Source organism: Callorhinchus milii, unplaced genomic scaffold (assembly GCF_018977255.1).
Source record: "Callorhinchus milii isolate IMCB2004 unplaced genomic scaffold, IMCB_Cmil_1.0 Scaffold3, whole genome shotgun sequence".
Classification (NCBI taxonomy): Eukaryota; Metazoa; Chordata; class Chondrichthyes; order Chimaeriformes; family Callorhinchidae; genus Callorhinchus; species Callorhinchus milii.
The window spans coordinates 80,367,983-80,381,587 of NW_024704744.1; the positions used below are offsets into that span (position 1 = coordinate 80,367,983).

At 42.2% G+C, this 13,605-nt stretch overlaps 1 protein-coding gene across 1 annotated transcript in view; it reads right to left on the reverse strand.

The window, feature by feature from the left end:
• Nucleotides 1–853: 853 nt before the first annotated feature.
• The window catches only part of tmx4 (thioredoxin-related transmembrane protein 4), a 17,971-nt gene continuing 5,219 nt past the window's right edge, over nucleotides 854–13,605 (reverse strand). The window contains exons 2-8 of the mRNA XM_042333150.1: nucleotides 9,092–9,207; nucleotides 8,362–8,407; nucleotides 7,513–7,641; nucleotides 6,555–6,600; nucleotides 5,646–5,747; nucleotides 4,882–4,945; nucleotides 854–2,820 (exon numbers count right to left, since the gene is read on the reverse strand). Of these exons, the coding sequence (XP_042189084.1) occupies nucleotides 2,540–2,820; nucleotides 4,882–4,945; nucleotides 5,646–5,747; nucleotides 6,555–6,600; nucleotides 7,513–7,641; nucleotides 8,362–8,407; nucleotides 9,092–9,207 (784 nt within the window). The 3' untranslated portion in view covers nucleotides 854–2,539. The remainder of the gene's footprint in view (nucleotides 2,821–4,881; nucleotides 4,946–5,645; nucleotides 5,748–6,554; nucleotides 6,601–7,512; nucleotides 7,642–8,361; nucleotides 8,408–9,091; nucleotides 9,208–13,605) is intronic.

Genomic DNA, 13,605 nt, shown 5'->3' on the forward strand with positions numbered 1-13,605 from the left:
TCCCACAAACAGTCGTGGATTGTCGCCAGCATTTACCCATCAGTAAGGGGGCATCCGGAGGGGGAAATCTGCCCCCCACCCCCAACATTCCACAAATCAGGTACAATTAAGTGACGTGAATGTAGTAGAAAGGTATAGCGCCTTTCAAGTCAGGAGGGTAAAAGCCCACAGAGGATTGAGGACAGAGAGGTGGCTGTGAACCCAGCATAAGGGTAAAACTTTTTCCAAGTTCAGAGCATTTGCTCATTTTATTTGAGTGGTGTCACAGGAGAAAGCAGTGAGAGAGGGCACAGGGGGAACGGATTTTAGGAGTTCCAGAGAGCAGGTGCATAAAGGCTGAAAGTTCAGCTACCGATTGTAAAATACAAGGGGTCAGGGAATGTGCAGCAGATCTGAGTTGTATTCACCCTCACTTTCTAGTCTGTCTAACATTGATAATCTTTAATTATAATTTTTCTTCCGTCTCATTTAGCCTAAGAATTAACATCTTATTTCATCAACTGAACCAACCTTGAAATGTGACATTAAACTGAGTTCCTGTGGCAAGTCTCAAAAAGGAGAAGAGTGTTTCTCCCAGTGTCCTGGCTGACAATCTCCCACTCCCAGATAAAATTGGTCATTCATTTCTTGCCTGTTTGTGGGACTGTGCTGTGTGCACGTTAGCTGCCGTATTCATTAATCCACTTCACAGTAAAATCTTGAAGCTCTACGAGACATCTTGACCACGTGCTAAGGCACAATATCAAATGCAAGGAATTCACTAACCTTTGACGCACTAACTCATTCGCTTAACGGCAATGCTCCAACCTTAAAAAACAGCTAACTTCACACAAACAGAACGTAACAGATTGTGTAGAAAAGACATGCTTTTATTTTTTACCATTAATAGAAATGAATGGGGTTTACAGAAATAACGCGTACTTTGCGAACTTGTTTAATCAGAACATAATGCACCACTGCATGCAACGGTGCATACAATAGTTTTGCCTTCCATAAGTACAATAATTTATTCTGAATATAAACCTCAAACATAAAGACAGCAAATGTATTTTTGGTCCATTTTTACATGGCTCTTTTTTCTTTCTCAAAAGTTTGGGGCCTCAAGTGTGCGATTCAAATAACATTGCAAGAGAGGGAAGTTTCTTGAATAAAACTAAAAAAAGCAAGTTTTAATGACAACTGCAATACTGTAGCTGAAAAATATATAAAGTATTCATTGCAGTTACAATGTAGAGTCTTTTTGAATGAATGCAAGTTTTTTGGAAGCATCTACTTACCTTGTAAAGAGCCAAAGCCAAGCCAGACAACCTATACAAAATATAACACGTAACAGTACTTTTGCATTCATCCTATAAAAAGGTACACCCCAACACCAATCTCACCAAATTGCGAAAGGTTGTTTAAAATGTATTCTCCCTCACCAATGTTGAGTAATAAATCCAGAAATAAATTCTGTACAAAAATAGTATATTTTTAAATTTCAGCCCCATATTTTATGATACCGAGTACTCCAAGATCAAATGCAAACCTGGCAAAAATTTTGTTAATAACAGCTAGAAATAGTCTTCAGCTTCATGCAAAAATTGTTGAGATATTAATTCATAAAAAAGTGAACGTTTTCGGTAGGTAGGGCAATAATGATATTGTAAATTGGAGGGTGAAGAGCTTTCTGTTTCTTTGCTGCTGTAATTCTATTGCCTCCAACAGCTTTTAGCCCGATTCAGTGACCAGCGAAACATCTGATGCTGCAGACTTGCAATATGTTTTTGTTTCAAAAACTTTTATCAACGAGGCAAATCAACCAGTCATTCCAGAGTCATGATTATTTAAAAGCCCCTTATATTCCTTTGAACACATGGTTTACACACAATGCTGAAAAGGAATACTGCTGAAATACTTTTTGGTTTCTGTCTATTGAAAGTATTTGGAATCTGTGCCATTTGTTCAAATGGAAAGTTACAATCATTGTCCATGTGAAGGAAATACTCTGGTGAAGAATTCTGGTGTTTCACAATTTTGGAGAATTGTGTCAGTCAAAAATACCCAGATCTGGATGGGGAATTCACTTGAATTTCATTAGAAAAATGCCCAGGCTCAATGTACAGGATTTACAAAAGCTGAACGCCGCTAAAATAAAAAAAATCATTTTGTTCAAACCACGCCTCTTGCAGTGCAAGGGGAATGACTGAGGCCCTGTTATTCTGGCTGTCGTAACGTTGGCAATAATGTAGGGAATTTGTGACGTACCCAGAATTCCGACTTGCGCTCTAGGTTCCCACTAAGACTGACTGCTTGGGTGTGGAACTGAGCGAGAAACTAATCACCCCAGCAAGAGCCGGGGGGCTTGAGGAAAAGAGGAGAAAGACCGGAACAGGCAATTTAGCTTGTGATTGTCCGTCATGAACAAGACAATGTTAATGCAAATGCAACCAAGTCCCTACAAGTTGAAACGGAAGAGTGTGCAGAGATGTACACACTCAATTCTTTGGTCTGATTTCGGTTTGTTTTTTAAAAAAAATCAAAACGTATTTGTTGACAGTTACAAATTCTCTATCGTTTTGCGTTTTCTGACTGATGTCTCCTCTTCGCTGTCCGACGACGGTTGATTGAGATTCGTAGATTCTTTTCCTCTTGAGGCATCTTCCCCAGAACAGACATTTTCCTCAGGAGAGGCCTCCTCCTGAGGAGAATCATCTCCCGAGTTGTTGTCGCTCAAATTATTCCCCTCGGCTGTTCTCAAATCCCAATCCAAATCTGTTTCCTCCTGGGGATGGTTGGACTCCTCATCTTCCATATCTTCATCATCTTTCTCTGTGGTCTCTGTCAGAACACGGAGCAGAGATAAGACGCAATGATGGAAAAATTACAAATATATGTAGAAGATACAACAAGCCTCACATAAGTCACATGACAGTGAAATTATTATATTATCATCAATTGGAATCATACATTTTATATGACTAATGCGAAGTATGAGTTATGTCAAACTTGCATAGAATATAAACTCCTGAACGGGATTTGGGCAGATGTACAGATGAGATTTACTGCACAATGAAATGTCACAAAAGGTGACCGCCAGCCTGGCTCAGTTGGTAGCACTCTCGCCTCCGAGTCAGTAGGCTGTGAGATGAAAGGAGATGAGATGAGTCAAGCAAGGTTGGGGCCAAGGCATCGGGCAAGACGGAAAGAGTAATTGCACAGGCCACAGTGGCCAGAAGAAAATCTGCTGCATGACGTCACAAGATAGGTTTATATTTTTAAAAAAGCCAAGTATAATTTTCTTTTTATACTGTATTTTCCTGTTTACCACTAATACCTCACTCAACCCATCTAACTAACACATGCCTAAATCAATAGATAATTTAAATTCTGAGCACTACTTCCAGCAATTCATAAGACTCTCACCCCTGCCCCACCCCACACACACATACAACACAGTCTCCCCAAGTCACCTCCAAGCCAGCGAGCCTGAGCCATGTCGCACTGATACCTCGTTCGTAGTCTTAACATGAAAGGTTTTAGTTGCCACCACTGACTTGAGCTAATGGCCCTACTTCTGTGCCCCCAACCTTCCCTTCACTCCTCTCCTACAACCCTCCCCAGCTTCTCTTCCCTCCACACCTCTAACTGATGGAACCAAGTGGGTAGAGATGTGTGTTCAAGCTGTGGGCAGGAAGATAAAATGCTCTCACGCATTTCATGCTGAGCTGTGCTGCTTATCAGGAAACTCCTGGTACCTACCATCCACCTAATGAGGGCTCAAACCTGTGCTGGTTGGATGTCAAATGACCAACTAGTGGAGTCCTGTAGCTCAGTGATTAGAGCACTCGCTTTGCAAGTGAGAGACCTGAGTTCATTTCCAGGCAGGGCGAAACCTTGGGCAAGTTTCCTTACTCCACACACCTAATAATAATCTCTCCAAAAAACAAAACAATAATAAATTGGTCATTTTCAATCCATGACTGTTTGTGGGACATTGCTATGCCCAATTGGCTGTCGCGTTCGCCCACAAATATACAGTCAATTCACTTTACAGTATATTCTGTGAAGCGCTTTGGGACATCTAGCAGACGTGAAAAGCGCTATATCAAATGCAAGGATTATTATTACTATTATTATCCTCTGGGGAGAGCGGACATAAGTGTCCTGGTAACAGCATAGCCAGTCTGCCTCATCGGTACAACTAGGAAAGACAGAATATTCACTAGGGGCAGGGATTCTCTCCACTCAACTCCTTTGAACCCTGAAAATCAAAGCCCTCGGGTTGAGTCCTTGCTGCTCAACACCAACACATTTATATAGAGTGCAGATTGGCATCTCAACAAGCAGCAGAAAGCTTGCCAGGCACTGCTTTCGAAAGCAAGTTATGTAGATTTCACTTGCAGTTACCCAACACACAGTCTGGGGTCTACAAACCGTGACTGTTGCCAACCTGCGTCTATTGCTCCCGCAGCGCGAGTCCTTCCAGCGACAGAGTGCGTATTCCGTTCCAGACACAGGAATTCTCATTTGTAGGTGGTATACGTGGAATTTTGTTTGGTTTGGATTCTCTGAAGCATGGTGTCAGATCTAACGAAAAAACCCTACAAATACAAAGATTATCCTCCCCACTGTCCCTCTCTTTCATCAGATATTTCCTCACTGTCTCGCTCTCTCTCTCTTGTCTTCAGTTATTTCCTCAATGTGTGTATCTTTCTCTCTATCTCCTTAGTTATTTTCTCACTGTCTCATCAATTACATCCTCACTGTCTCTCCCTGGGCAGCTACACTTGACAACAATTACCTATGAAGCACTTTGAAACATTGAACATTATAGGCACTGTTTGAAATACAAACATCAGAGCACATTACCATGGAATGAAATAACAGTGTCATTCTTACCGGTCACCTGGGATTTATATTTAGACTTGGTTGGACATAAACAGTCAGCAATAAGCACCAGAATCTGAAATGACAAGATGGAAGTCAAAACTGAGTGATTAAGAATTTTTAAAAAAATCTTGGATGATTTATTCAGAAAGGGTGATTTATGCAAACCAAATTGATATGCAAAAATATCTGGAATTATAGCACACCTGAAATCTGGGCCCACAAACTGTGAACAGTGGCAGCCTATTTGCACACAGCAAAGTCCCACAAGCATCCATGAAATCAATGGTCGAAAGTTGGTCCGGATATTGGGACAAACTCTCTTTGAATAGTGCCATGGGATCTTTAAAATCCACCTGAACTAACATATGGGACTTCAAGTTTAATGTCTCAAACGAAGGACAGCATCTCTGACAGTGCAGTGCTATCCCAGTGTTTGTGTCGAAGTGTCAGCCTAGACTACCAGTGCAAAGTCCTGATGTGGTTCATGAACCCACATCCTTCTGACTTAGAAGCAAGAGAACTATTGACTGAGCCAGGCTGACACCTGAATAGAGGAGATGTGAGCAATCAGCAATGGGCGAGTAGAAGACTGGATGCCGAGACAATGACAGACTGGCTCAATGGCTGTTTCTTAATCAAGATTCAATTAATATTAAACCCAATGAAAGTCAATATTGTCTGGTCCCAGCTCAGCTCCAGGAATAACACTGATCAGGATATCCCATGACTGACCAGAGGTAAATCGAGAGACATGCGAAGGGTCTTCATCTTACCAAGCCAAGGATGAGACCAGCCAGCAGTGTAACCATAGCAAAGGCAATGTAAGACCCCCAAACCGGAATTCCGAGGGTCTCAGTCAAGTAACTGTGTACTTCCTGTGTAAAAAAAAAGCATCACGTTTTCAATCACACACAGGCACAACAAACAAGCCATTTGACTGACTGTTAAATCTATTGCAATGCTCTTTCTTTTTTACTCATTTTTTACCTTGAGGGACAGACCAGTCACTCAGCTCCTGTTAACCCTCCAACGGCCTGATGGGTAGGGCGGGAAGCCCAATGTTACCCCAATACACACTCTGGGATCCCCAAGCCTTGGCCCTTGCCAACCTGTGCCTAATACCCTCCGGAATTAGGTAAGCAGGATGCACCCTTCCAGGAAGAGAGTGCGCATCCCATTCCAATAAATAATAATACTAATCCTTGCATTTGATATAGTGCCTTATCACAGCTTCTAGATGTCTCAAAGGGCTTCATAGAATATACTTTTGAATGTTCCCATGTGTAGATAGGATGCATGGAGCTCTGACTAGTTTGGATACTCTTAAGCATGGTGATAGTATTCCGCATGTGTCATAAACCCCCCAAAAATCCTATCTGCCACCTTCTGAACAATTCTTTTATTTCCTCACACTACTTTGAAGCATCAGTAATAAATATATTTTAACAGCATAGTTAACAGATTAGGCTATAGTTTGTAGGAAATAAAAGCGTACTTTGAAGAAAACTACTCCACTGGGATGTCTCTACCCGTTTTAACTTTGATTACCTTTCACTGCACTTGATTTCAGATTGTGCAACAAGATTTATATACAAGAGGATTTCACTGCATTAATGTCACCAAATTATATCTGCAAAGAAATTCTCAAGAGAAGCCGCATGGCGAGTCCAGTTCACACTTACTCTAATCCACACTGATAGTCGGAAAAGACCTGCCATCCCGGACATGCTACAGAAAGATTTCAAAAAGACAAAAATTAATAAATCTTACGCAGGCTTCATTAAAGCTAAATACCAGGTAATAGGGAAAACTGGCAAAATTCACAAAACTGTTCAGTAAAGTTCATGAGATGAAAAGGTGATCAGTTCAAGCATCTGTCATTAGGTTTTCAAAAAATTATTAAATGCAGAACTATCTCTGTGAGAATCAAGTCAATCTTCTGTGACGGGTTTACATTACTCCAGGACACTCCTGATGACAGCACAGCCAGCCTTGCTCACCAGCAGGACTTAAGAGAAGCAAACCAGTCACTGGAAGCAGGGAATCCTCCTACTCAGCTCCTGGTAACCCTGCGAGCCAAAGCTCTAAAGGGTAGGGTGGTCCTAGCTGGACAAGCAGCAGGAAAGCTTGCCAAACAGTGCTCTCGATATCAAGATATGCGGTTTAGCTAGTTAAAACTCCAACAGCTGCACCTTGGAGTCCCCAAACCATGACTCTGGCCAACCTGTGCCTATTACTCCCCAGAATTAGGTAAGCAGGATGCGTTCCTCCGGGAGAGAGTGTACGTTCCATTCCAGACATGGGAATTTCCACCTGTAGATGACATACATGGAGCTCAGTCTGGCTTAGAAACTCAAGCAAATGATGTGTTTCCACTTGTCAGACACCAATCAGAAAAAAAGCTTCCTTCTGAATCAGTCACGTTACATCATATCTTGCCTCTCTCCACAGGACTGGACCTCGGTTTAATAGCTCATCTGAAGGACTGTATCTTTGACAATGCAGCGCTCCTCCAACATTGCACTGGAGTGTCAGCTGAGACTATATTAGTGTACAGACAATACAAGTACACATACCACTTCACAATGTAAGTTAGTCAAAAGGACCCTTTTATATGTTAGAATGGAATGAAGTAGTTACGCGAAAGATGATGGAGATTTCCATCCACTGATTGACTCCAACGTCTCCCACTTCTTCTCTGTTACGAAGCTCTGAAAATCCTGGAGCACTCTTGAACCATGGTATTTCCGGAAGACACCGTCTTTGGCACTGTTCAGAGTAAAATAAAGCAAGAGTCAATCAAACTTATTTTAAACAGGATCAAAATTCTGTCCATCACCATGGGCTGGGGCAAGGTAGTCCTAGCTGGACAAGGAGGTAGGTAAGTATTTCTTAGGTCAGAGTATTAAGGGATATGGGGCAAGGGCGGGTAACTGGACTTGAGGTATAGATCAGCCATGATCTTATAAAATGGCAAAACAAGCTTGAGGGGCTGAATAGCCTACTCCTGTTTCTATGTCTATGTATCTATGCAAGGAGAGGGAAGCTTGCCAGACCATGCTCTTAATGGCAAGCTGTGTTTTTTGCCGATTAAACCCCAGCAGTTACCCGAGCACACACATCTGGTGTCCCCCAAGCCTTAGCTCTTGCCAATCTGCACCTAATACTCTCCAGAATTAGGGGAGCAGAAGAGTGCATCCACCTGAACACGCGCAGACAGGCTGTCTCATCCGAAGGAAATACCTTTGACAATGCAGCACTCTCCCATCACTACACTGGAGTGTTAGCGGAGACTGTATTATTGTATATACACATATACACTTTACCGCCACGGCAGAACATTACATTACACTGGCATTGACGTGATTTCAGACAAAGTGTCACAGGCCCACCGTTCGCAGTCTTGGAAATGATTTGCCCGAATGCTTTTTAATGACGCAGAGCCCCTTTAAGCAAGCCACACTCTCTCTAGTCAGTCATTATACTTACTGGTAAATGGTTGGCAAAGTGGTCACAAAGAAACGGCCGCTCAAACCTAAGATAGAAATGCAGCATTAAGTCCAATTTCAGACACCGTTACAGACAAGATTCTTTAAAATATTCTTTAAAATGCACTTTATTTCCATTCTATAGTTCATTCTCAGAATAACTCAGGTGTCAGGGCCAGCTGTGTGCTTGAATTTTCTTTTAAAAAATGATGCTAGCCACAGATGGTGATAACTTTTGCATTTGATAAAAGTACCTTACCACATCATCGAGATGTCTCAAAGCTCTTCACAGGATTTTACTAGGAAATGTATTGAATGTGTATTTTCTAGGCAAACATGGCAACCAATCCGCAATTAGCACATCCCACAAATAGCCGTGAAATGAATGACCAACGTTATCATATTATACTGTATAATTGATACGTGAAGTGAAATGGATCAAAAAGTCAACAATCCCCCAGATAAAATTGGTCACTGACTGCAAGGCTGTATGCAGGGCAGTGCTGTGTACATACTAGCTTCCATGTTTGCCCACAAAATACAGTCACACCACTTCAGAGCAAAATCCTGTGAAGCGGTTTGAAATGTTGCGACGACTTGATGAGGCCACTTTATCAAATGAAAGGATTAATATAAATTAAATCACAGTACAAAAAAAACATAAATCACAAGTTTTATGATATTTTAAAACAATATGAATGTTTAGCTGCAGTAAGAACATGTCAGCGAACCTGGTTCACGAGTCACATCCACTTTTCCCACACGAATGCCAATTGTTTCACTCAACTTCCCAAGCTTCTCCCAATCAGCCTGGATTTGCTGACACGCTGGGCACCATGGGGCATGACTGCGGAGAGAAGAACTATTGTGACCAAGGTGTGCCATAGGAACACAGGAAGCCATACAGTCCATCATCAACAACAACTAAGTTACATTTGTATAGTGCATTTCACGTGTGGAGTTCACCAGCTAATTAGATCTTTTTGAACATCCCTATTATCCAGAGAACAGAACCAGAGGACACGGCCTGCAAATGAAGGAGGGGTAAATTCAGAACAAATCTGCGGAAACACTATTTCAGCTAGCGAGTAGTAAACTTATGGAACAGGCTCCCTCGGGAGACAGTGGAAGCAGAAAATGTAATTTGTTTCAAGAATAAATTAGATAGATTTCTGCTAGAAAATCATATCTCAGGAAACAGCATATAGTTTGGGACGCAACATGTCAAACGACTGTCAGGTTTGGTGGAAGGCAAACTAGATGGTCTTCTTTCGCCCAGCAAATTCTTATGTTCTTATGTTGTTATTAGCCCTCACTCTTTCTCCTCCACTATCCTCACCATCGCTCACTCTCTCTCCTCCCTCCACTATCCTCACCATCACTCACTCTCTCTCCTCCCTCCACTATCCTCACCATCACTCACTCTCTCTCCTCCCTCCACTATCTTCACCATCACTCACTCTCTCTCCTCCTTCCACTATCTTCACCATCACTCAACTTTCCTCCCTCCACTATCCTCTCCATCATTCTTATTCTCAATCTTTAAGTAACAACTAGTCAAACACCATGCTCAGTGAAAATGATTTGTTTCCTTCCTTGGTTAATGAACCTGAGCCATGTATACAAACATCATCTATATGAACATTTTAAAATAGTTTAGAGGGAAATGTGAATGCATCGGATGACTTCATTATGTTTGAATACATAAGTTTGGTGCCTCTGAATCAGGTTGTGGGTTCAAGCCCCACATCTAGACTATGAATTCATGTAACTATGCTGACACTCCAATGCAGTGGTTTGGGGAGGGATTGCTGCATTGTTGCAGGTGCCGTCCTTTCGATGAGATGTTAAACCGAGATCCTGTCTGCCCTTTCGAGGTGGAAGTTAAAGATCCCATGGCAGAACTCAAAAAGAGAAGGGAATTTCTCAGTGTCCTGGCCAACAATTCCCCAGATAAAATTGGTCACTCACTTCATGGGCGTTTGTGGGACATTACTTTGCACAAACTGGCTGCCGTGTTCGCCTCCAATTACACAATCACTACACTTTACATTGTATCCTGTAAACTACTTTGAGACGTCAATGACATAAAATGCTATAACAAATGTAAAAAATATTATTTTTAGGATATTGTTATCTTGGACTTCAGTTTCATGTTGGGAGAAAGACTTCAGGAGAAAGACTGAGTGCTTACAAACAAATTATCATGCCTTTCGGATCAATGTAGAAAGGCAGATCTATGGAAGCATGAAATTACATACAGAAGGTTAACTGTATGAAAGCTTTTACGGGTGCTATACTAAAGCACCAATTTTGAACAAACAGTGAAGAGTAGGTTATAAGAACCTAGTCCTTTATCACCCACTCCACAAACACAGTAAGTTTTAAAAATGTCCCAGTGCTTCAAAAACTATATTGGCTCAGATTTATTTAGCTGTATAAGTTGCCTTTGGCGCACGATCCTTTGACCCTTCAAAATATCAAAGTGCCATCTTTTGCCCCCACTCAACCCCTAGCTCAGGTGCAAACCCTTAATTGTCCAGCTCCTTGGGACATCCTCTCAATATGAAAGGTCCAATATAAATGCAAATTGTTGTTGTTGTTGATAAGTTTCTTTTTGGTGAAACAGATAGCAACATAATTCTGAACTTCATCACAGTGCATGAAAGACCTCCAGAAACTAGTTAATGCATCAGACACAGCATTAAAATGTCAGAACTAATGAGGACAAAGCAATGGAAGAGGAAGTAACAACCAGCCTGTGGTTTGCTAGAGGCTGTGCCCAGAAACATTAGCAGACATGTACATTAAAAGGCAAACGTATTAATAAGTTCAAAGCCATCAAGGAAGTAAACGGAGATTGATACACAATTTGTGAATACAAAAGTACAGAAGTCACGATGGAATTGCATAAAACATTATTTTGGCTGAAATGGAGTGGTTTATTCAGTTTTGGCTATGTCATTACAGGAAGGATATCATTGCAGGAAGGATGTCAGAGACAGAAAGATTGCAGTGCAGATTCTCTAAAATGGTGCTAGGAATGAGGCAATACATGCATGAAGCTGGCAAAGTACTCCGAGACCCTGTCCCTCGTATAAATGCAAGTTGATGTTGTAAATTGGGGCTATTTACACTAGGCCAGAGGAGATTGAGAGGGGATTTGTGTTAAAGATTCCTAAGGAGCCTAAATAGGAAAAACTATTCCCTCATACATGCATTCATAACATCACTCGTCTCCACTGGCTTCCCATCACACAGAGGACAGAATTCAAGATCCTGGTCCTCACCTTCAAAGCCCTCCATGGTCTTGCTCCCCTCTACTTCTGCGACCTCATACCCCCTTACTATCCTGCCTGCTCCCTCCGCTCAACTGGCTCTGGCCTGCTCCACGTCCCTTGCCTTGCCCACCCCACCATTGGCAGGCGGGACTTCTGCCACTCTGCTTCCACGCTTTGGAACTCCATCTCGCAGTCGCTCCACCTTGCACCCTTCCTTGCCACCTTCAAGACCCATCTCTTCGACTGTGCTTTCGATCACCCTGCTTTCCACCTGCCCTCCACCCTCCCCAATCCCGACCCCCAGCTCGGGTCCGAAACACTGACTGTCCAGCGCCTTGGGACATCCTCTCAACGTGAAAGGGGCTATACAAATGCAATTTTGTTGTTGTTCCATTGAGGTTGGAGTCAGATAGCCACAGTGTCGGCAGTTGCAGAGTGTTTTGAGTAGAGAGAGAAAAACCTGAATGAGCAGAGAAGGGACTGCATGTGAGGAAGGGCAGGAAACTGCACGTGTGGGAAGCATCCCAGAACAGCTCAACGTTCATAAGAGGACACATACTCTAAAGTGTAGTAACTGTATATTTGAAGGCAATCAAGGCAGCCAATTATAGACCTATAAGATCCTGGTGTCCTGGTCAACAATCCATCTGATAATATTAGTCGCTCACTTTATGGGCTGTTTGTGGGAATTTGCTGTGTGCAAATTGTCTGCTAGGTTTGTCTACAAAATAGACAATTTCCTTATGAAGTGTTTCACGATACTTTGATGTTACAGATGCTAAATCAAATGCATAGATTATTATCATCTCTCAGCCTAGCAAGATCCTAGATAAATGACACTCTGAAACACAGTTCTGAGCTTTGGTACTGCCCCATAATAATAATAATCTTTGCTTTTGATATAGCGCTTTTCATGTCTTCTAGACGTCTCAAAGCGCTTCACAGAATATGCTGTAAAGTGAATTGACTGTAGATTTGTGGGCGAAACGCAGCAGCCAATTGTGCACAGCAGTGACCCACAAACAGTCGAGGATTGAAAATGACCAAATTATTATTGTTTTTGGTTTTGGAGGGATTATTATTAGGCTCTGTGTGGAGTAAGGAAACTTGCCCAAGGTTTCGCTCTCTGCCTGGAATTGAACCCAGGTGTCTTGCTTGCAAGGCGAGTGCTCTCACCACTGAGCTACAGGAATCCTTCATAATTGAAGGGGAACAGGAAAAGGCAATAAAACACTCTCCAAGCAAACTAAAAAAGATAGAGATGATTCACTTGACAGCAAAAGTGACCAGAGGATTAGGATGAAAGGATGGAGCAAGGCCGTGGAGGCACTTGAAGGCTGAACATTTTATATTATATATTGTATATTCGAAAAAGCATTTGAACACCTTCTACCTTGCCTCTTTCAAGGCCCGTTTCAAGACCTTCATTTTTGAAAGTGCCTTTGGTCATCTTCCCACCCCCAACCTCGTTGACCTCACCCCTCTTAATTCCAATCCCCAGCTTGGGCACAAACCCTTGTCTGTTCAGCACTTTGGGATCTCCTCTTGACGTGAAAGGTGCTACACAGGAGTATCATCCCAGATTGTGAGCAAAATGTCCTGCCCCACTACCTTTTGAATGAGAGGCAAGAAAGCTATCAAATGAAACCTAAACAGGACACTAGATTATTGGTCTCCCTACTCACTGCCTATTGGTTTACAAAGATTTCGTAAGGTTTGCAGAGTTGAAGACAAGTCTATACCTTCAGTGTTCTTGATCAGCTAAACAGGCTGGTCAGCCCCCAACAGTTTACATGAGCCCTGCCTGGTCGCCCCTGAGCCACGTCAACAATAAGGAGACAACAATTAGCAAATTGTTACACTATTAGGATATTTTTAGAAGTGGTATTAATTTCCTGGATCTCAGTTACATAGAATATTACTGCACGGAAAAAGGCTATTCAGCCTAATTAGTCTGGGCCCGT